The sequence below is a fragment of the Elephas maximus genome, chromosome 17, assembly GCF_024166365.1.
Source record: "Elephas maximus indicus isolate mEleMax1 chromosome 17, mEleMax1 primary haplotype, whole genome shotgun sequence".
Taxonomy (NCBI): domain Eukaryota; kingdom Metazoa; phylum Chordata; class Mammalia; order Proboscidea; family Elephantidae; genus Elephas; species Elephas maximus.
This window is the reverse complement of record NC_064835.1, coordinates 42,153,468-42,173,927: the sequence shown is the minus strand read 5'-3', so window position 1 is coordinate 42,173,927 and position 20,460 is coordinate 42,153,468. Positions and strand designations below refer to the sequence as shown.

At 44.9% G+C, this 20,460-nt stretch overlaps 1 protein-coding gene across 1 annotated transcript; it reads left to right on the top strand.

The window, feature by feature from the left end:
- Positions 1 to 13,399: 13,399 nt before the first annotated feature.
- On the top strand, positions 13,400 to 20,191 carry IL1B (interleukin 1 beta). The gene is made up of 7 exons (XM_049857431.1): positions 13,400 to 13,465; positions 13,938 to 13,998; positions 14,568 to 14,619; positions 15,561 to 15,753; positions 16,753 to 16,905; positions 18,235 to 18,365; positions 19,341 to 20,191. The coding sequence occupies exons 2-7, from the start codon at positions 13,952 to 13,954 to the stop codon at positions 19,551 to 19,553; spliced, it is 789 nt and encodes a 262-aa protein (XP_049713388.1). The 5' UTR covers positions 13,400 to 13,465; positions 13,938 to 13,951; the 3' UTR covers positions 19,554 to 20,191.
- The last annotated feature ends 269 nt before the right edge of the window (positions 20,192 to 20,460 follow it).

The window sequence follows — 20,460 nt, the reverse complement described above, 5'->3', positions numbered from 1 at the left end:
TTAGATAGTAGATAAGAACCACTTTAGGGAAAGACAGCACACAATACAGGCAAGGTCAGTACAACTGGACTAAACCAAAAGCAAGAAGTTTCCTGAATAAACTGAATGCTTCAAAGGCCAGCGTAGCAAGGGCGGGAGTTTGGGGACCATGGTTTCAGGGGACATCTAAGTCAATTGGCATAATAAAATCTGTTAAGAAAACATTCTGCATCCCACTTTGGAGAGTGGCATCTGGGGTCTTAAACGTTAGCAAGAAGCCATCTAAGATGCATCACTTGGTCTCAACCCACCTGGACCAAAGGAGAATGAAGAACACTGAGGGCACAAGGTAATTACGAGCCCAAGAGACAGAAAGGGCCACATGAACCAGAGACTACATCATCCTGAGACCAAAAGAACTAGATGGTGCCTGGCTACAACCAATGACTGCCCTGACAGGGAACACAAGAGAGAATCCCTGAGGGAGCAGGAGAGCAGTGGGATGCAGACCCCAAATTCTCATAAAAAGACCAGACTTAAGGGTCTGACTGAGACTAGAAGGACCCCAGTGGTCATGGCCGCCAGACCTTCTGTTGGCCCACAACAGGAACCATTCCCAAAGTTAACTCTTCAGACAGGGATTGGACTGGATAATGGGTTGGAGAGGGATGCTGGTGAGGAGTGAGCTTCTTGGATCAGGTGGACACTTGAGACTATGTTGGCATCTCCTGTCTGGAGTGGAGATAAGAGGGTAGAGGGGGTTAGAAGCTGGAGAAATGGGCACGAAGAGAGAGTAGAGGAAGGAAATGGGCTGTCTCATTGGGGGAGAGCAATTGGGAATATGTAGTAAGGTGTACATAAGCTTTTGTGTGAGAGTAAAAAAAATTTTAAAAAAGGTTGCTGGTTCAAGTCCACCCAGAAGCTCTCAGAAGAAAGGCCAGGCAGTCTGCTTTTTAAAAAATCTGCTATTGAAAAGCCTGTGGAGCACAGTTCTATTCTGACAAGTGAGGTCATTGTCAACTGAAATCTACTTGATGGCAACTGGTTTTTTTTACAATGTTTAAGAATGGGTGATGATAAGCTGTTACGGATGCTGGGAAATTCAGCAGGCCCCTGTGTGCTAAACCCAATGGGAGAAAGGCCTCAGTGAACCAATGAAAAAAACTCCAACAGGATTCCACATCCTCACTGCAGTCCCAGGCTCTTTATCGGTAAATGCTACCAGGAAAGACCTTCCAGTCTTCATCTGTACACATGCACACCCAACCGGGAATTCCTGTTGGATTACCACTAACTCAGAGATTCAATGGCAGCAGTGGAAATGAGGCCACTGTCATTGGGAGGGGAAGAAAGGAGGAGGAAGGGAGGCAAACACATTTCGTGTGCATCAACTGTGGGTCTGTCCCTGTGTTAGGCGCTTTCACATATATCACCCTGTTTATTTTCAAAACAACTCTGAGAGTTAAGTACCCCTGTCCTCATGGTAAATATGAGGACACTGGGCTGGGAAGTTGAGTAACTTCCGGGGACATGGTGAGAAGGGCAAAACTGTATGTGATTCCTCTGCTGGTCTTTCTCACCTTCCCTCAAGTGTCCCCTGGAATCCTTCATTCAGTGATAATTCAGCCCGTTTGTTTAGTGCTTACCACAGGCAAGGTGTCACAGGAGAAGTAGAGATGGACAATTTTGGGCTGCCCCGGGGGAGCTTACAGTCTGGAAGGGAGGGTAAGGAACCCCTTCCTTAATGACAAGGAGGCTTCTTGGCTGGGGAAGACTAAGTCAAAAGGTTTTCACTGGGTATTGAGGTGATGGGTTTGTTTGCATGTTTAGAATTGTTCCCTTTCTAACTGGAACTTAAAAGAAGTAGGAGCAAATTTTCCTGCCCTGGCACAGTGATTTTCAGCTGAATCCCTGACACTTTAAAATAGAGGCTTCTATAAAATCAACCTTTGGAAAGAGGGAGTCGAGGAACTTGCTGGGTTTCACAAAGCCTGGCTAATTCCTGGAGATCCAGTTGTCTACAGGCTCATACAAGAGCTAAGTGATCTGACAATCAATCAATGCTAAGCCAGTAAGGATTATATGAGTTCAGAGAAAACACTGAGGGCTTATTCCCTTTTGCCCCCCGACTCCACTTGTACCCCGTCAATGAAGCCATTAATAAAAGACAATCAGGCAGAGGCCCAACTCCTAAAGACAGAGCTGAGCAAGGTCTGCTGAAGACAGAAGACCCTGGGCTGATTCGGGAATTTCAGAGGCCTGGGTTTCCTCAAGAGCAGGGAGGGGCACCGCGACATCCTTCCAAATGAGCACTCAGCAGTGTGGGGGAAGTGCTCTAGCCAGAAGGTGGGCACCTGCAGTGGAGTCTGACACCTGTCTGAGCTGGTGCACCACCCTGGGAAGTCCAGGGGCCCCTCTTGCTGCTGTTTCCCTCTGCTATAAACCGGCCTCAGGGCTCAATCCAAGTGGGGATCAGGAAGTCTCAGTTGCCTTTAAGCCCCTGTGGAGCAGGACTGTCTGTTGGGGAAGGTCATTCTCTTGACAGAACAAGCCATTTCAGATGGAACTCCCACGCGGAAGTGAGAGAGGGCGGGACGTTGCCCAATCAGCGAGATCAGCACAATCTGCTGGGCAGGTCACAGGGGTCTGATTCTCCTGTCCAAAGGCACTGAACCAAATGACTCTGAAACATTTCCCAGGGTTTCCATTGTTTGGGGGACAATGAGAAAACCTAACACAGTAGTTAGAGAGTGGAGACTTGCAAGGAGATGGCTAGCTTCCTAAGTCTCCATCAACCATCTTTAATCACCGCCAGTGGTAGGATTCTCACTCCCCTGTGGGAGGCCAGGTTAGATTCTTTGCCAATGAGCCTCAGGCACAGCCACTACCCACCTCTCAGTGGAGGCTTGTGTGTTGCTATGATGCTGAACAGGTTTCAGCACCATAGCAAATCTAAATCTCTGAGACCACCCTCCTGCCTTCAATAAGGCTTTCCTGAAGGTTTGAGGACGAGAGACAGGAAGGAAAACTGCCATGCCTGGCCCACAGCCCAGGCCCACCCCCTCTGCCAGCATGGAGACTCTCAGTGTGGCAGGGAGCAGCTCACTCCCACCTCCTCCGCGCTCACTCCCCAGGGAGGGCTCCAGGCAGGTCCAAGGCTCAGAGTTGCTGCCCTGGCTGCCAGGAGGCCTAATAGAGAAAGTTACCTCCAGCCCCATCAGGGCCTTGCTTCCCCCAGCGTGTCCACTCCCCAGGATGACTGACAGTAGAATTCTCCTTCCTTGCAGGGTCCCAGTCTGGAGAGTGACAAGGGACTAGCAGAATCACCTTTGTTTTCAAATTTTGATGATATCTCATGAGGACTCCACCTACCAGTCCAGGCTGCCAAGGCCAGCGAACTCTTTCTCACAGTCCCTTCTTCAGCGTAAGGTGGGGCCCGGCCTCACATCTTTCCTGACTCTCAGGCTCTAGCTCTGACTTACTGTAAATGACCCCTCAAACAAGGGCCCACAATTTTCCAGAACCACATTTCCCTCCCTTCTCTGTCCTGGCCATGTCCACAAGTATTTGGGGAGGAAGGACCATGTCAGCAAGTACAGGGAGGAGCTGGGGCAGGGGCAGGTGACCTCTCCCCTGGCAGCAGGTTTATATACCTGGCACCAAAAATACCAAACTAGTTGCTGTCAAGTCAATGATAATTCATGGTGACTCCACATGTGTCAGAGTATAACTGCTCTGTAGGATTTTTATGGCTGTGCACTTTCAGAATCAGGTCACCAGGCCTTTCTTCCAAGGCACCTCTGGATAGGCCTGAACCACAAGGGTTTTGGTTAGTAGCCCAACACAACCCAGGGACTCCTACTCCTGCCATTCGTTACTTGTTGCCGTCAAGTTGATTCTGACTCGTAGTGACCTTATAGGTCAGAGTAGAATTGCCCCATATGGTTTCCAAGGAGCAGCTTGGTGGATTTGAACTGCCAATATTTGGTTAGCACCACCAGAGCTCCACATCTGCCGCAGTCCTTTGCTGTATTCAGTCTTAAATTGTGGGTATTTGCAAAAACTCCTTGAAGACAGTTGCCATGTCTAGTGAAGCACTGTTCCCCATTCTCCATGTACACCCACACACACACCTCAAACTGAGAGCCTAATGTGTTGAATGAATGAATAAGTGAGTGAGTGAATAATTGAAACCATGCCAAAGCTGCTTTCTCTGACACACCATCATCTCTGACTTGCATCTTTATGGAATTTCTAAATGCTGGAAAGCCCTCAGGAAACATCTCTAAATTGCTGTATGGTAGAAACGCCAGTGTTTCTCCAGGTATTTACCTCCCACAGGTATTTCTGATGAGGCACAGGACAAGGGAATCGCTTCTTCCTGGTTATAGTGTCAGCTCCAATAACCTCCCTGTCCCTGAGCACTTTATAAAGGGCTCGGAAGCACCAGGAGAGCGGGTAGACACCACTCAGACTCAAGCCAGGAAAGCAAGATGTCAGCCGTGCCTTTGTGGCAGGGACTACACCTCTCTTCCTGTTTTCCAAGAGAACAATGCCCTCGATCAAGTCCATAAGAACCTCCCCATTCTGGGAGTCTTTGGGGGTTTGGCTAGCTCCACATCTGCCATCTTAGACTCTGTACCCAATTTTCTTTGAAGACAGACAGGGCTGTTTACTGAGGAGTTCATTTGGATGTGGGCATTGTGCTTCTGATGAATCTCTGTTTTAATCAGAAGACATTCTTTTCCAAGGAAACACTTTCCTCTCAGAGGAAGGGAGCCCAAAGTGGAAGCTGTGATCACTCCTGGTTTTCAATTGTTTGTTCACCAACATCCACAGAGCACTGCCATGTGCCAGGCAGAGGTGAGAGATAACCGCAGCCTGCAGCAGGTGCACTAACAGCAAACAAGACAAAAGGATGGAGGTTTGCAGAGGGTGTTAGGGACTCAACATGCACAGAGGACGGATGCCCACCCACCCAGCTTGAGAAGTAGGGGAGGGGACTTGTCATTGACGAGGTGAAGTATAGCTGAGTCTCGAAGGACTGGGAGTTGGCCAAACTACAAAGAGGGGAAGAAGGTTCCAAACAGAAAGAACAGGTGTGCAAAAGCACAGAAGCTGGAAAAAAGATTGCATTCAAGGCAGTGTACAGAGTTTGGAAAGGCTGATGCGTAGGGTTGGAGAGGAGCAGGGCACCACAGCTTAGGCTTGTCTGCAAAGGGAGCAGAGAACCATTAATGGGTTCTGATCAAGGTCTTGATGCCAGCAGACTTACTCTTTAGAGACCATTGTGACTGTAGTGTGGAAAATGGATGGATGAAGCTTACACTGGCAGCAAGCTTATCAATTAGAAGATGATTTAAATGGCCAAGAGAAGGGATGAGGGCTTGAACGTAGCAGTAGCTTTGGAGAAAATCTACAGATCCCAGGCATTCAGTAAACACTCAAGAATGACCTGTTTGAAGAACCGCTGGTAGGTGATGAATGGATGGATGGGTGAGTTGTTGGGGTGACAGTGACTGGGAAAATACTTCCTGGTTGAATGGCTTACACAGTAAGAGAGGGTAGTGGGGCAGGAGAATGAATGACTTTTGTTTTTTACTTTAAATACTTTTGTATTATTTTAAACTTTGAAAATTAGCCTAAGAAGGATATTTTTAAATCACTACTAGTTCTACCATATAACTTTTCACTTGCTGGCATCATAAGTTAACTTTGATAAACCCTTTCTGGGATTATCATACCAAACATCACTACTTGTGAAAACCTATTTTGAAAAATGGATCTTGTATGACAGCCTCATATGAGGTGTTGGCAGATTTTTGCAACTACGGCTGCTAACCAAATGGTCGGCAGTTCAAATCCTCCAGGCGCTCCTTGGAAACTCCATGGGGGCAGCTCTACTCTGTTCTATAGGGTCGCTATGAGTCGGAATCGACTCGACGGTACTGGGTTTTTTTTAATATCACGGAGGGAAAGAAACCTCAAATCAGAGGTTGAAAAATTCTGGAATGTCTATCCATGCATATTGATGTTTTGCCAGAATTTGTACGGTACCTTTACCCAACCAGACTTCTTCTTTCCATACTTCTAAGTAGTTGTGGGAGATCAACCACTTAGAACCTGAGTCTTAGGTCTGTACAAATGCACCCAACAAATCTTTACTGGCCTTGCTGAGAACTTCCTCTCCCAGAAAATAGAAAACTCAATTCCAGCCAGCAAGGGGAAGTGTCCCAAGAAGTGAAATTAACAAAGCCCTGGAAGGAAATAGCCAAATCACCTCGGATTACTTAATAACCGGGTAGTGGAAGGTAGGCACAACAGACATTATCCTTTGATTTTAAGTGTGAAGTTCTTTTAGTATCTTAAAAAAAAAAAAAGCTTATGAGTCTAAGGATAGAAAACCAGGAGGATTTTTTTGACAGCGCTATAACAGCGCCTTGAGGAAAATGGAAAGGAAATCCAGCCATGTAGCTGCCAGTTGCAGGTGAGAAAGTAAAGAGGAATAAGGAAGAAACTTAGAAAAGGGGAAGAGAGATCACTAAGAACTCTGGCTTGGAAAGTCCCAGTGCTACCCCGAGAGAAGGAAAAGAAGCAAATTCTCACAGCATGCCACAACCAGGAGGGGAAAGGAGAAAAGACAAGGGCAAACACCGTATCCAAATCCTAAAAGGACAATGTGGAAACATTTAGGAGCATAGCTGTCAAGACATGTGAACCTGCCAAGCAATGTAGTTTAGAGAATCATTGGAACCTTGAGAAAGGGGTCCCTAGGTGGACAAAAGTGATGCAATAAATGCTTGTAACAATTAAAAGCAAGAAAGAAGGACCTGGTTGCATCCAACTAACCCATGTTTGAATCCTGGTTCCAGCATTTATTAGCTGTGTGAATTTACATAAGTTACTTCTCTCAGCCTTAGTTTCCTCATAGGTGAAATGGGCCAATACTATCTACCTTAACGGTTTTTGTCAAAACTAAAACTAAAAAAGATAACAAGAAAAAAGTACCTGGCACTTTACAGGTGCTCAATAAACAGCAGTTTTTTTGTTTTTTTGTTTTTTTTCAGTATTGTTTCTAAATTTTTATCTAAGAGAAATGGTATACAGTATAAGGCTGGGGACCTGCAAATTACAACCTGCAAGCCAAATCCATCTGCACCTATTCAACTGGGTATTGGCTATGATTGCTTTCCCACAACAACAGGAGAACTGAGAAGTTGCAACATAGATGATATGGCCTGTGAAGCCTAAAACATTTACTATCTGACCATTTACAGAAAAAGTTTCCAGACCCCTGGTATAAGTGGCTTGCTCTCTCATACCCATTATGTGTGAGAAAAGCTATAGAGGAGGAAAGCCCTGGCATCTACCTTACCCAACCAGGGGCTCTTTCTGCTGGATCCAAAGGAAGATACAGGGTTCCACTGACCTCTCAAAGATGGAATAATGACTCAACTGGCAGGAAGAAGCCACTGAGGGCCACATACCTAGACTTTTTAGCCTCACCAGACCCACCTACCTGCTCATATATCTAAGCCCTGTTCGTTCTGGACCAGGAAGGAGAATAGAGTGTCCCCTGGAGTTGGCCTCTCCTTTCCCTCAGTACTTAAGCCCCAGAGGGAGTACAGGCTCAAAGATGATGACACCCTAACAGGAAAATGTGAAAGTCTAAAAACTGAAAATTGAACTGCCCAAACAATCCCAAAGGCAGAAAGAAAAGGAGAAAAGTATCCACAGAGAGACAGGCATGGCTACACAGGACATGCTACCTTCAGATGCAGGTACCAGAAGTATCCATGAAAATGATGGAAGGCAGTGACAGGCTCCTAAGAACAACGTTAGGCCTAGAGAAATAACAGCCATCACGTGAATAGACATATGCAGCATTATTCACAATATCAAAAAGATGGAAACAACCTAAGTGCCCATGAACAGATGCCATGAGTAAACAAATTATGGTACACACACACAATGGAATACTACACAACAATAAGAACAATGAAGAATCCCCAAAACATCTCACAACATAGATGAATATGAAGGGCATTACGCAATCATAAAAGAACAAATATTGTATGAAACCACTATTATAAAAACCCAAGAAAAAGTTTACACACAGGGAAAAAAAAAATCTTTAATGGTTATGAAGGGGAAATTACTAACTAGATAGCAGACAAGTGTTAACCTCGGTGAAGGGAAAGACAACACACAACACAGGGAGGTCAGCACAACTTGACAAAGACAAAGTCATAAAAGCTTCCTAGAAGCATCCAAACACCTGAGGGACCAAGTTACTGGGGCAAAGAGCTGGGGACTATGGTCTCAGGGGACATCTAAGTCAATTGGTGTAATATAGTTCATAAAGAAAATGTTCTATATCCTACTTTGGTGAGTAGTGTCTGGGATTTTAAAAGCTTGCAAGCAGCCATCTAATATTCATCTATTGGTCCCACCCAGTCCTAGAGCCAAGGATAATGAAGAAAACCAAAGACACAAGGAAAATATTAGTCCAAAGGACTAACGGACCACATGAATCACAGCCTCCACCAGCGTGAGCCCAAAACAACTAGATGGTGCCCAGCTACCACCACCCACCACTCTGACAGGGACCACAACAGAGGGTCCCAGACAGAGCAGGAAAAAAATGTAGAAAAAAATTCAAATTCAGAAAGAATTTACTGGTCTGCCAGAGACTGGAAGGATCCTGAAGACTATGGTCCCCAAACACCCTGCTAACTCAAAACTGAACCCACTCCCAAAGTCTACCTTTCAGCCAGAGATTAGACAGGCCTATGAAACAAGCGATAACACACTTGAGGAATGTGCTTCTTAGTTCAATCAAGTATACTAGCCCAAATGGGCAACGTCTGCCCAAAAGCAAAGATGAGAAGGCAGGAAGGGACAAGAAAACTAGATGAATGGACATGGGGAACCTGGAGTGGAAAGGGAAAGGTGGAGAGTGCTGACACATTGCAGGGATTACAACCAATGTCACAACACAATTTGTGTATAAATTTTTGAATAAGAAAATAATTTGTGCCATAAACTTTACCTAAAGCACAAAAAATTAAAATAATAATAATAAAAGAACAATGTTAGGAAGTCCAGAATGAGATATGGTTTAAAGAAAATGGTGAGGACAGCCATTGTTTAGTTCTGTTCTGGAGCCCTGGTGGCACAGTTGTTAAGAGCTATGGCGTGCTACGGCTGCTAACCAAAAAGGTCGGAAGTTCAAATCCACCAGCTTCTTCTTGGAAACCCTATGAGGCAATTGTACTCTGTCCTACAGGGCCACTATGAGTCAGAATCAACACAATGGCAACAGGTTTTAGTTGTTTTGGGTTCTAACCAAGAAGGTGAACAAGGAAGGAACAGGCCCATTGCAAAGAGCAGGCATTTTTACATTTACACACTATAATTTAAGAATGAATCCATGATTATTCTGCTTCACTTCTTGTTCAAAATGATTGAAGACCATTGGGGTGAGTGTAGCCTTGATAAGAGAGGCTGGAAGTCAGACATACAGTGGTACCAAGGTACTTGCAGCTCTCAAAATGTACCAACCTCCTGTCATGGAGGAATGAACTGCCAGGGTATAGAACTTGTAGCAGAGAAGACCTTGAGTGACTCAAGAGCTAAAGAAGTCCCCAAAAGTTGTGCTCCCCATAACATCTTGGTATTGCCAGCTCCCCACTTCTGCCTGGTCTGCTTCCTTGGGTCTACACCGCTCTCTCCTACATCATCACTCCTCTGCCTCCTCCCCCAGTTCTACTATTTCTATAGTGAGATCTTTTTCCACTTGCTGGATATCGGGAGGAAGTTCTGCAGCCTGCGTAGCCTCCTTGGGAAGACAGGATTTGATACACATATTGTGCAACCCGTTTGTTTGACACAGTGGTTTCACTTCCTGAAATGGATCTGGAGGGTGACCAGGTTTTGTGTCTGGGCTACAGGGCTAGGATGAGACGTGGCAGAACTATAAAGACTGTTACGTCAAGGGGCATTGCCCCACGGCTCCAAAATTTCCCTCGAGCAGAAAGAATTAGGACTCATGCAACCTGCATACTAGTGCCACTTCAACCACGTTGTGACATTGGACAAGTCACTTCACCTCTTCTGGTCTTAGTTTCTTCATCTGCTATTCACATTCAAATAGTGATTTATGTCTTTGTATATATGATCCCACTATATTCCACTGCTGCTATTCATAAGGTTTTCTCTGGCTTATTCTTTTCAGAAGTAGACTGCCAGGTCCTCCTTCCTAGGCTGTCTTAGTCTGGAAGCTCAGCTGAAACCTGCCCGCCATGGGTGACCCTGCTGGTATCTAAATACTGGAGGCATAGCTTCCAGCATCATAGCAACACACAAGCCCCCACAGCACAACTAACTGACAGAACACTCAATTGTGCTCATGAGGAACCTGTACATAGATCAAGATGCAGTTTTTGGGACAGAACAAGGGGATACTGTATGGTTTAAAGTCAGAAAAGGTGTGTCAGGGTTGTATCCTTTCACCATACCCACTCAATCTGTATGCGGAGCAAATAATCCGAGAAGGTGGACTATATGAAGAAGAATGGGGCATCAGGATTAGAGGAAGACTCATTAACAACCCGTGATGTGCAGATGACACAACTTTGCTTGCTGAAACTGGAGAGGACTCGAAGCACTTACTGATGAAGATCAAAGACCACAGCCTTCAATATGGATTATACCTCAACATGAAGAAAACAAAAATCTTCAGAAATGGACCAATAAGCAACATCATGATAAATGGAGAAAAGACTGAAATTGTCAAGGATTTCATTTTACTTGCATCCTCCATCAGCACCCACGGAAGCAGCAGTCAAGAAATCAAAAGACACATCACATTGGGCAAATCTGTTGCAAAAGGCCTCTTAAAGTGTTGAAAAGCAAAGATGTCACCTTGAAGACTAAGGTGCGCCTGACCCAAGCCATGGTGTTTTCAATCCCCTCATATGCGTGAGAAAGCTGGACAATGAAGAATTGATGCCTTTGAATTGTGGTGTTGGTGAAGAACATTGAATATACCATGGACTGCCAAAAGAATGAACAAACCTGTCTTGGAAGAAGCACAACCAGAGTATTCCCTAGAAGCAAGGATGGTGAGACTGCATCTTACATACTTTGGACATGTTGTCAGGAGGGATCAGTCCCTAGAGAAGGACATCATGCTTGGCAGAGTACAGGGTCAGCGGAAAAGAGGAAGACCCTGAACAAGATGGCTGACACAGTGGCTGCAACAATGGGCTCAAGCATAATAATGCTTGTGAGCATGGCACAGGACTGGGCAGTGTTTTGTTCTGTGGCTCATAGTGTCGCTATGAGTTGGAACTGACTCTACAGCACCTAACAACAACAACAACAATATATTCCACCAGACATGCATTAGGGCTCCTTTCAGCTAGAAGATTCTGAGGCCCTGGAACACTGCAATTAGAAGATGGGGAAGCGAAGGTAACTCAAGGTTCCTGACCTATCCCAAGTCCCAAAACAGAAAGTATTAACTCAGTGCTAATCTTTGGGTCCCTTGCATACCTTCTTTCCTGTCACTGGAATTTATCCTCCTTCCCTCAGCTTCTAATCATACCAATGAGCTGAAGGCATCTCTGTGTCCCCTTTCAGGAGAGACTACAGAGCCACCAAGTCACCGGGCCTCACTGGCCTCAGCACAAAAACTCTGAGGAAGGTGGCAGTTCCTCTAATGAGGCTTGGGAACCAGTGGCTAATTTGCAGAGTGAATCCTGTGGAGGCAAAGCAGAGAATTCCACCAGGCCACCCAGACAGGGCCTCCAGGGTGAGAAAGCCTTGGGAAGATCATCATAAAACAACTTTCCAGGACTAGGCATCCAATTTTACCAAGGCTCTGAGTTAGGAAGTGACTATTGCTTACCAAGGTACAACAGGTTGCTCTGGGATCACAAGAAACTGATGCATTAAACAGGACTCAGGTTTTAGATTCCCTGTGGAACATACAACTTGCCAAAGATGGAATTCTTGTATATGCCTTCCTAATATCAAGGTACTGGGAGGCCAAATTAAAAATCAAAGGCTGCTTGGTGCACGAGCTCTCCGGGCTATCCTTGCCCCACAGTAGAACCTATTTCCCTTGTGCCTGGAATGCTCTCACCTGTCAAATTCAGGATCTTTCTCCCTTGGACAATATAGGATGAGCACACTACCTGGCACACAGTAGGAACATTGTAAATGCTCATTAAGCCAATGTTTTTGAATGAAAAGACTGTCAAATTCTGCTCATTCAGGCAGGAAACCTTTATTGGAATACATCTGAGGCCCTATGCTAGGCCCAGCTCTAAAGAATTCATAGCCTCCTGGGGAAACCAAAAAGTGAGCAAGGCTTCAGTGCAGAGCTATAATATAGGTATGCCAAAGCACCTCCACAAAGCCCCTTTCCTGGCTCCATGCACTGATTGTGGCCTGGTCACTAGTTCACTTTACAAATGTGAGGGCCCACCTGGGGCAGGCACTCTGCTGGTCTCTGGATTAAACAGAGTCTGGTAACTCTTGAAGTTGCCAAGAAATATAGTCTCTACCCAATATTCTTATAAAAATGATACTTCACTTTACACAGTTAACAGAAAAGTTCTTTTTAGGCAGAATGTCTCCTCTGCATGTTAAAAAGGGATTCTGGTCATGGAAGCATGACTTATTCACAACTTTTTCAAAATCCAGACTTAAACTCTGCTTAAATCCACATGGTTTCAGTGTTCTCAAACACTGTTATAGTTTCGATATGAGATTGGCCATGGTTACTTGTGCCTGGTCTTAATGGTTAAACGAGCCTATCTCCAAGGATCCCCAGGCCCTCCAGCATCCCTGCTGAACTGTGTGTTTCCAGCCTCTTCCAAGGGAGGTCCAATGTCTCCCCAGAGGCTCCTGCAGTTACCAGGATCTGCAGAGGTAGGAACAGCACCCTGAATCCAGACTGGGAGGGTCACTGTCACTTCTTTAGACCTGTTTATCTCTCTCCAGGTGGGAAGATTCCCATACTTCCCATTTGGAGAGGGATACATGTGAGAGAGGGAGCGTGCTCACATGAATGTGTTTATCTGTGTCTTCTCCATTTTGTCCCAGGGACCTCAAATTAAAACATTCGTCTAACCTAAGAAAACCCAGTATTTTAATATTGACATCATCTGCATAATAGTTGTCAGAAAAGTAGTGTTAATTTGCATGATGACACATTTGTAAAATGTGTCATAACTTGCAAGCACTTGCCCTTCCAAGTATTAGAGGATTATTTCAATTTACCAGCCCCCTCCACTAGACGTTTCCACCAATCTTTTATTTTCAGTTGGTTGTGAAATCAGTTGACCAAAAGGGAAATTTCTCAGCAATCCACTTCTGCTTTTAGAGGCAATAAAACAGCGAGGGAGAAATTGTCAGACAGCAAATCTCTTAGAGGCACAAGAGGCCACTCCAGGATTCTCTCTGCGTTGCTCAGGTATAGTGATTTTAACTCTTACTGGTAACTGTCCTAAGGGGGCCGGTTGGGCAGTCGGTTGGTCTCTCTCTCTCTCTCTGCCTGAGAGCTGGGGTTTTTTGTTTTGTTTTGTTTTGTTTTGTTTTGTTTTGTTTGCAGAAATGCCAGATGTACTGTAATGCTATGATCTGTGAAATATTCTGAGAATGAATTCTGCTTATCTAGCAGCTGATACCTGAGAGACAAATGTCAAGGCCTCTGCTCCAAGTCTCAGGCAGCTTCTAACGAATACACTCCTGGTTTGAGTTTAGACTAACAAATGCTTTCCTCTAGACTCAAAGAATCGCTCTTCCATGCATTCACTCATTCATTCAAACATTGCTTCTTTGCATACCTGCCACATACTAGATGCTGAGAGAAACTCGAATGTGAAGATAAACCTCATGGGGACTGGCAACCACAATTGGCCACTCTTTCTCTTCTCTTTACATAGGTTTCTGAATCAGCATGGCAGCAGTTCCTGAACTCTTCGGAGATGTGAGGAATTACTACAGGTCAGTGGGAAGACCGAGACCAATAACAAGAGCGGGATTCCCCCCTTTCAAGAGTAGTGTTAGCTGTGCTTGGAGGCTAGATTTGTCCCTCAAACTGCCTCTTTCAATGGCAAGCAGGGTTCCATGTTAACCTGGTTTGAAGACTGATTTCCCACTTAAATGCAGTCTTGGGACCCTAGGCCTCCCAGATGTTGTGCTGCAGGCGCTTCCTACATACAGCAAACAGGAAAAAGGGATTCCATATGGATGATGATACAGGGGACCCCTTTGCAAAGTTTGGCTCAGTTGAGACGGTAAATTCAGATTTTAACAGACTCCACTAAGCTGGAGGTTTTATCTCAGGATCCAAAACGGAGCACCCAGGGGTACTTGCCTTTTTCCATGGTGATACGTTAAGCATACAACAGTAGACTGTTCCATGCATATCACCATGGAACTTGCCAGAAGCCTTCAGGTAGATTTGAGTTTCATGCTCTTTGCAGTTTTCTACTAACAGTGGAGACTACAGGGGAGGAAAAATAAACCAATTTAGGAGACACAGCTCAGCAATGCTTCTGTTTTTATTACAGCGACAATGAAGACGACCTGTTCTTTGAGCCTGATGGCCCCAAACAGATGAAGGTGAGATTATGGAGATAGCTCCCAATCCATGAAGGGGCTCTGACAGCAAAAGCTCAAAGTGTCTGGGGCTAACATGCTCCTGTAGTTTTTCATGATGGAATGATTTTTACCTCTTCCAGTGTGACAGGTGCAGGCAGCAATGCATGTTGACTTGGTCACACCCAGCTCCCCACACCACCGTAGTCACTCACTGACAGTGGTCGTGATGGGGAGGGAAGAGGGAAAAGTCACAGTTGTGACAATGTTTGCTGCCTCATATTAGGAAGACAGCCAGGACCACAAGACTTCAAAGCAAATTTGATTCTCCTTTTAGGAAACGGATTCAGCCTACACTAATCACTGAGTCAAACTCTGTAACTCAGAGAAAATGACCTTAAAAATTATCATGTGTCTACTCTAAGGGTGGGATAGTTTTTTGTTACCTGGGGTGGGGCTTATGACAATAAGATGTAAATGACATAAACAAAAAGATGAATTGAGAGTTGAAAGAAAACCACTAACTGGCTGTTTAACCTTGGACAAGTCACTTCATGCCTTTGGGCCACACGTGAAAAATAAGGAGCATGACCTAGGTGATCTCTGAGAGCCTAGAATCCTTCTTGCATCAGGTTAGAGTATTAGAGATGCAAGATGTTATAAACCGTATAAAACAGTTCATGGTGTAGCTGTGGCATGTATAAAAAAGGCAATATAGAAATAGGATTATTCTAAAAGAATATCATACAAGACATCAGAAAGCCCACATTCTGGCTTTGAGCCTGCCTCTGACTTGCCACATGCCCTTCCGTAATCCACTTATCCTCTCTGGGCTACAGAGAGATGAGAGATTATCTCTTTGGAAGGTTGATTATCTCTAAGGCCCCTTACACTTCTCTGTTGTCAAAACAGTAGTTTCCTGGTCTGACCACCTTAATGCATTCACTCCCTTGGTTTCTCCACAGTGCTGCTTCCAAGACCTGGACCTCTGCTCTCCAGGAGATGGGGGCATCCGGCTTCAGATCTCCCAGCAACACTTCAACAAGAGTTTCAAGCAGGTCGTATCGGTCATTGTGGCAGTGGAGAAGCTGAAGACGATCCTGGTTCCCTGCTCACAGTCCTTCCTGACCAACCTCTTTTCCTTCATCTTTGAAGAAGGTACTTAATGAGAGCTGAGAGGAGGCAGTAGGCCTTCCAGTTATTTCCTTCTTGCAGTCAATAACTCAATAGTCAATTAAACTCCCTGGAAGCTGAAGCCCTTAAAAGATAAGAGTGGAACAGAGAAGCCTAGAAACCAAATTAATTATCTCTTAGTTGAAAATGGAGCCCTGGTGGCATAACGGATAAGCTTTCAGCTGTTAACTAAAAGGTTGGCAGTTCGGTTGGTTGTTGGAATCCACCAGCCGCACCAGCAGCTCTACTCTGTCCTATAGGGTCTCTATGAGTCAGAATCGCCTCCATGGCAACGGGTTTGGAATTTTTTTTTGTTTGTTTGGGTGGCACAAAAGGAGCCCTGATGGCACAGTTGTTAAAGCGTTTGACTGCTAATCGAAGGGTTGGTGGTTCAAAACCACCAGCAGCTCCACAGGAGAAAGATGTGGTAGTCTGCTTCCATAAAGATTCACAGTCTTAGAAACCCTATGGGATCTCTATGAGTCGGAATTGACTGGACAGCAGTGGGTTTGGTTAACGTACTTGCTGCTAACCAAAAGTCTGGTGGTTCAAATCTACCCAGAGATTCCATGAGACAAAATTGACTCAACAGCAACTAGTTTTGGGGTTTTTAAATGAAATCGTTCTTAAAGTATGACCTTGATAACTACTCGTGTTTGCAAATCAGTCCATCATTCTCAGTGTGGCTTCACTTGCATTATGTTCTGCAAGTCTCACAATTACCATCGCCACTTTGTTACCATCACCATTTTACATGAGCAGCTCTACTGCAGGCAGCAACAGAGCTGAAACTTGAACCCACATCCTATCGTGCCAGATCCAGTGTTCTTACCTCTTTCCTCCCACCCTGAACTCCCTCCCCACTAGTGTTATAATCAAACTATGGCCATACCTGCTCAGATGTCATCCAAGAAGCCAAATTCTGTGGCCTCATGTTATCACACTTGCCCTTCTGATTGCCTGCTGCCATGCTCCACATTTCAGAACCCATCAACTATGACGATGCTTATGAGTGTGATGCAGCTGTACTATCCCTGAACTGCAGACTCCGGGATATAGACCAAAAGTGCTTGGTGCTTTCTGGTCCTTATGAGCTACAGGCCCTTCACCTCAATGAACAGGATATAGACCGACAAGGTAACTTGGGACATCTTGCTTTTCCTTCCTGGGCGCCTGGCAGCTTGCTTATTCTCTACGTTTTCAACAAAGTGGGAGATTAAGGCAAACTTTCAACATAAGTAAAAATTAATTGACAGAAAAAGAACATACAAAATTTTGCTTCTGCCCTAGCAATGAAGCCAGATTGATTCCCTCAGCACATTTATTTTTCAGTAAGATGCATGACTGAGAAATTAGACTGCTCAAGCACACCCAGGGCCATTGTCCAGCCAAATCACTTAGTGGTGGTACAATATCAATTTTTCCGTTGAATAAGGTCATTTGATGGGCATGTCCTAATTGCCTGTGGGTTCCTTTTTCCTGCTGTTGGGGTTGAAACTAGAATTGTGAAGAGATAAGGTACCCAACCCTATCCCAACCTGCCCCCTTGCCTCTAACATCCTTCCTGCCCAATATCCGATGGCTCCTTGTAGGGAAATTTTACTGACAAGCACGAACTGACATCTCTCTACAGTAACTGGGAAATATTTCAGTCTGGTGAGCTACTAGTTGGGAATCTGCCTGGCACTGTGCCATTTTCTTCCTTCCTCTCACCCTACCTTCTTCAAGGCTAAAGCCTGAGTGCAAGGGTGTGGGTCAGGGAGCAGCTGAAAGGAGCAGCCTGCTGTCTTCTAAGGCTGCTGTCCTTGGAGAGCAACATCACTTGTGTGTTGAGGGGGTGGGGGAGGCTTCCTGCTCATGGTCAGAACAAGAACAATCCTGTTTATTTAGAACTGAGTAGTGGGCGTGACCTCAGGGACTCCGGTAGAGGCAGTTGTGACTAAGAAAGACCAAAATGAATGTTTCTCTTCAGAGCCACTTTACCCAGCTAAGCTTCTCCTCTTCCAAGTTCTTCCCACGTGTTCTTCCCATTTGTTGCTCTGTGTTCCGGAAACAGGTCTGGTACCTGATTTCTTTCAGGAGCCCAACTTAACCTCTTTTCTTGCATCAGCATTATCAAACTGTTCTGCTCATGCCTATGTGTACATCACTGGCCAGTGACCAGATGGCTTCCTTCTTCCGTCAACATTTAAAAATTAAATGATAGCTCTCCCTTAATTCTTCGTTGTCACTGTTGTGAGGCACTGAGAAGCCCTCAGACCTTCTTTGAGGAAACTCTGAAACAACCAACTAGCCCTGGGATTCTCTGTGAGAAACCAAGTGATCTTGTCTGTTAGGCGGGAGGAAACTGTGCGGCTTCCCACAGAGAATGCTGACTTGTACTGGTCCTGAAATAGGGGTTCAGCGGTTGGGTCCAGCCTGCACTGCTCTAAGTACCTGACCACAAGGCCTCTCTTCTTTCTCCAGTCGTGTTCTCCATGACCTTTGTGCAAGGAGAAATAAGTCAAGAGAAGACACCTGTGGCCTTGGGCCTCAAGGGAAAGAATGTGTACCTGTCCTGTATGATGAATGATGGAAAGCCTACCCTGCAGCTGGAGGTGAGTGAGTACCAGAAACTGAGGGTCCTTCTCGGGCGTCCTCCAAAGAACCCCCTTCTATCACTTACTTCCAAGGCAACCTCCTTCTCCTCCCCTGAAAATCTGGGAGCCAGTCTAGGTGATAATTTATATAAATGTACATAAATTTAACATAATTGTTAAATGCATGAGCCACCAGGGCTCCTTTTTGTTTTTTTCACTCCCACTACAGATAATTACATCATTTTGCTGATGTTATTATGTCCTGTTATCGTACCTCCCCAATGCATTATACAATGTTAAGATTGGAAGGTGTGTACATTGTTCAGGTTGCTCTCATTTGATAGATGATACTTTGGGAAGTTAATCAATTAAAGGGAGAAAGGACACCTACCATCTTCTCCACTCCATCCCTCAAATCACTCTCCCCATACAACTTTCCCAGCAAAAGATTTGTTTCCAAGTTGATGTCATTTTAGCCAGGGCTATAAAGAAATATATGGCAAAAGTCCCTGGAAACTAGGTAGCCCTAGAAGTTTTAACCTGCTTTTTACTTTTTTTTTTAAACCCCACCTACATTATGCTCCCCAGCACTTGGGCCTAAGCTTCAGAAAAGAATAAGAGTTCCCTCAATGTTGTTGTTAGTTGCCATCAAGTAAATTCCAATGCACAGCAATCCCACATGTACAGAGTAGAACTGCTTCATAGGGTTTTCAAGTCTGTGACCCTTCAGAAGCAGATCATTAGGTCTGTCTTCCAAGGAGCCTTTTGGTGTGTTCGAACCACCAGCCTTTCAGCTAGTAGTTGAGCACTTAACCATTTGCACCACCCAGAAACTCTACTCCCTCAACAACCACACAGAAAGTCAGTCACAAAGATAACTCAGGAGTCTGGTTTCTGCTCCTGAAGTCTGCTTATCAGTTCCTCTCTAGCTGATCTAAAGGACATCTTTACCAGAGTCCCCTCACGAAAGTTCTTATTTCTATTTTGCTTCAGACAGTAGATCCCAAACTTTACCCAAAAAGGAGGATGGAAAAGCGATTTGTCTTCAACAAGCTACAAGTCAAAGACAAGCTGGAATTTGAGTCAGCCGAATACCCCAACTGGTATATCAGCACTTCTCAAGTGGAAGAAATGCCCGTCTTCCTGGGAAATACCAGAGGTGGCCAGGATATCACTGACTTCACCATGGAAGAAATCTCTTCCTAAATAGAGTCATACCCAGAAAGTCCATATGTGCTGAGTAACCCCTAAGGCTGGCAGAAAGGGAATAGAAGGGGTTTGGAGCATGGCTGCAGCCTGAACTTTTTTATTGTCTAGACTGGTGCCAGTTGCTTTCCTTATAATGGTGTTAAGAGGGTCTCCTGCCCACCAGCCAGGAGCTGCCTGAGGCTATCCTAGTGCCCCAGGGCCAGGCCTGTGATGAGGATCCCCTAGCTCTTCCCTCCCAGGGCCAATCACCAGATCCCTTTTTCTAAGAAGGCCTGACCTACCCCTCCCATTTGCTCAAAGCCAGCCTAACGGACACTATTGCACATTCAAAGAGACCCTCTGTCCTTTACTCCTAGCTTTTGATAACTGGCCACCTATTTATTTATTTATTTAATAGTAAGTTCATCTATTTAATATAATTCAAGGAAAGGAAAGAAGCAACAGTGTCTGTGAAATGATCCCAGTCTTCAGTATCTATGGAACCAATTTACTTTGAACTAGTGTGCTATCTGATATAAAGTCTTTTCACCGAGGCTGAGATTATAAACTTGGATTATTTAAATAGAAATATTTATGAATGAAAAAGTATGATTGAACTGCTTCAATGGTCCTGAAATAAATTTCTCTAAAAATTATTTTTTCTGTGCCTGATTACTGACTTTTCTTTGATTTGATATGGAAGGATAAACATAAATGGGGCTCAGAGAGCTCTGCTTGTGGGGCTAGAAGTCTACCCCTCATTACAGGGTGCTGCCAAGTATCTAGACACATCCTTGACTGCCAAAGACAAGCTTTCCCACTCCTCTCTATTTCTGTTTCTCAATAAAAGGATATTCAGCATATAAGCTTCACCTGGAAATAAATGATCAGCTAGAGCATGGTGGGGATGAGCATTGGTGGTAAC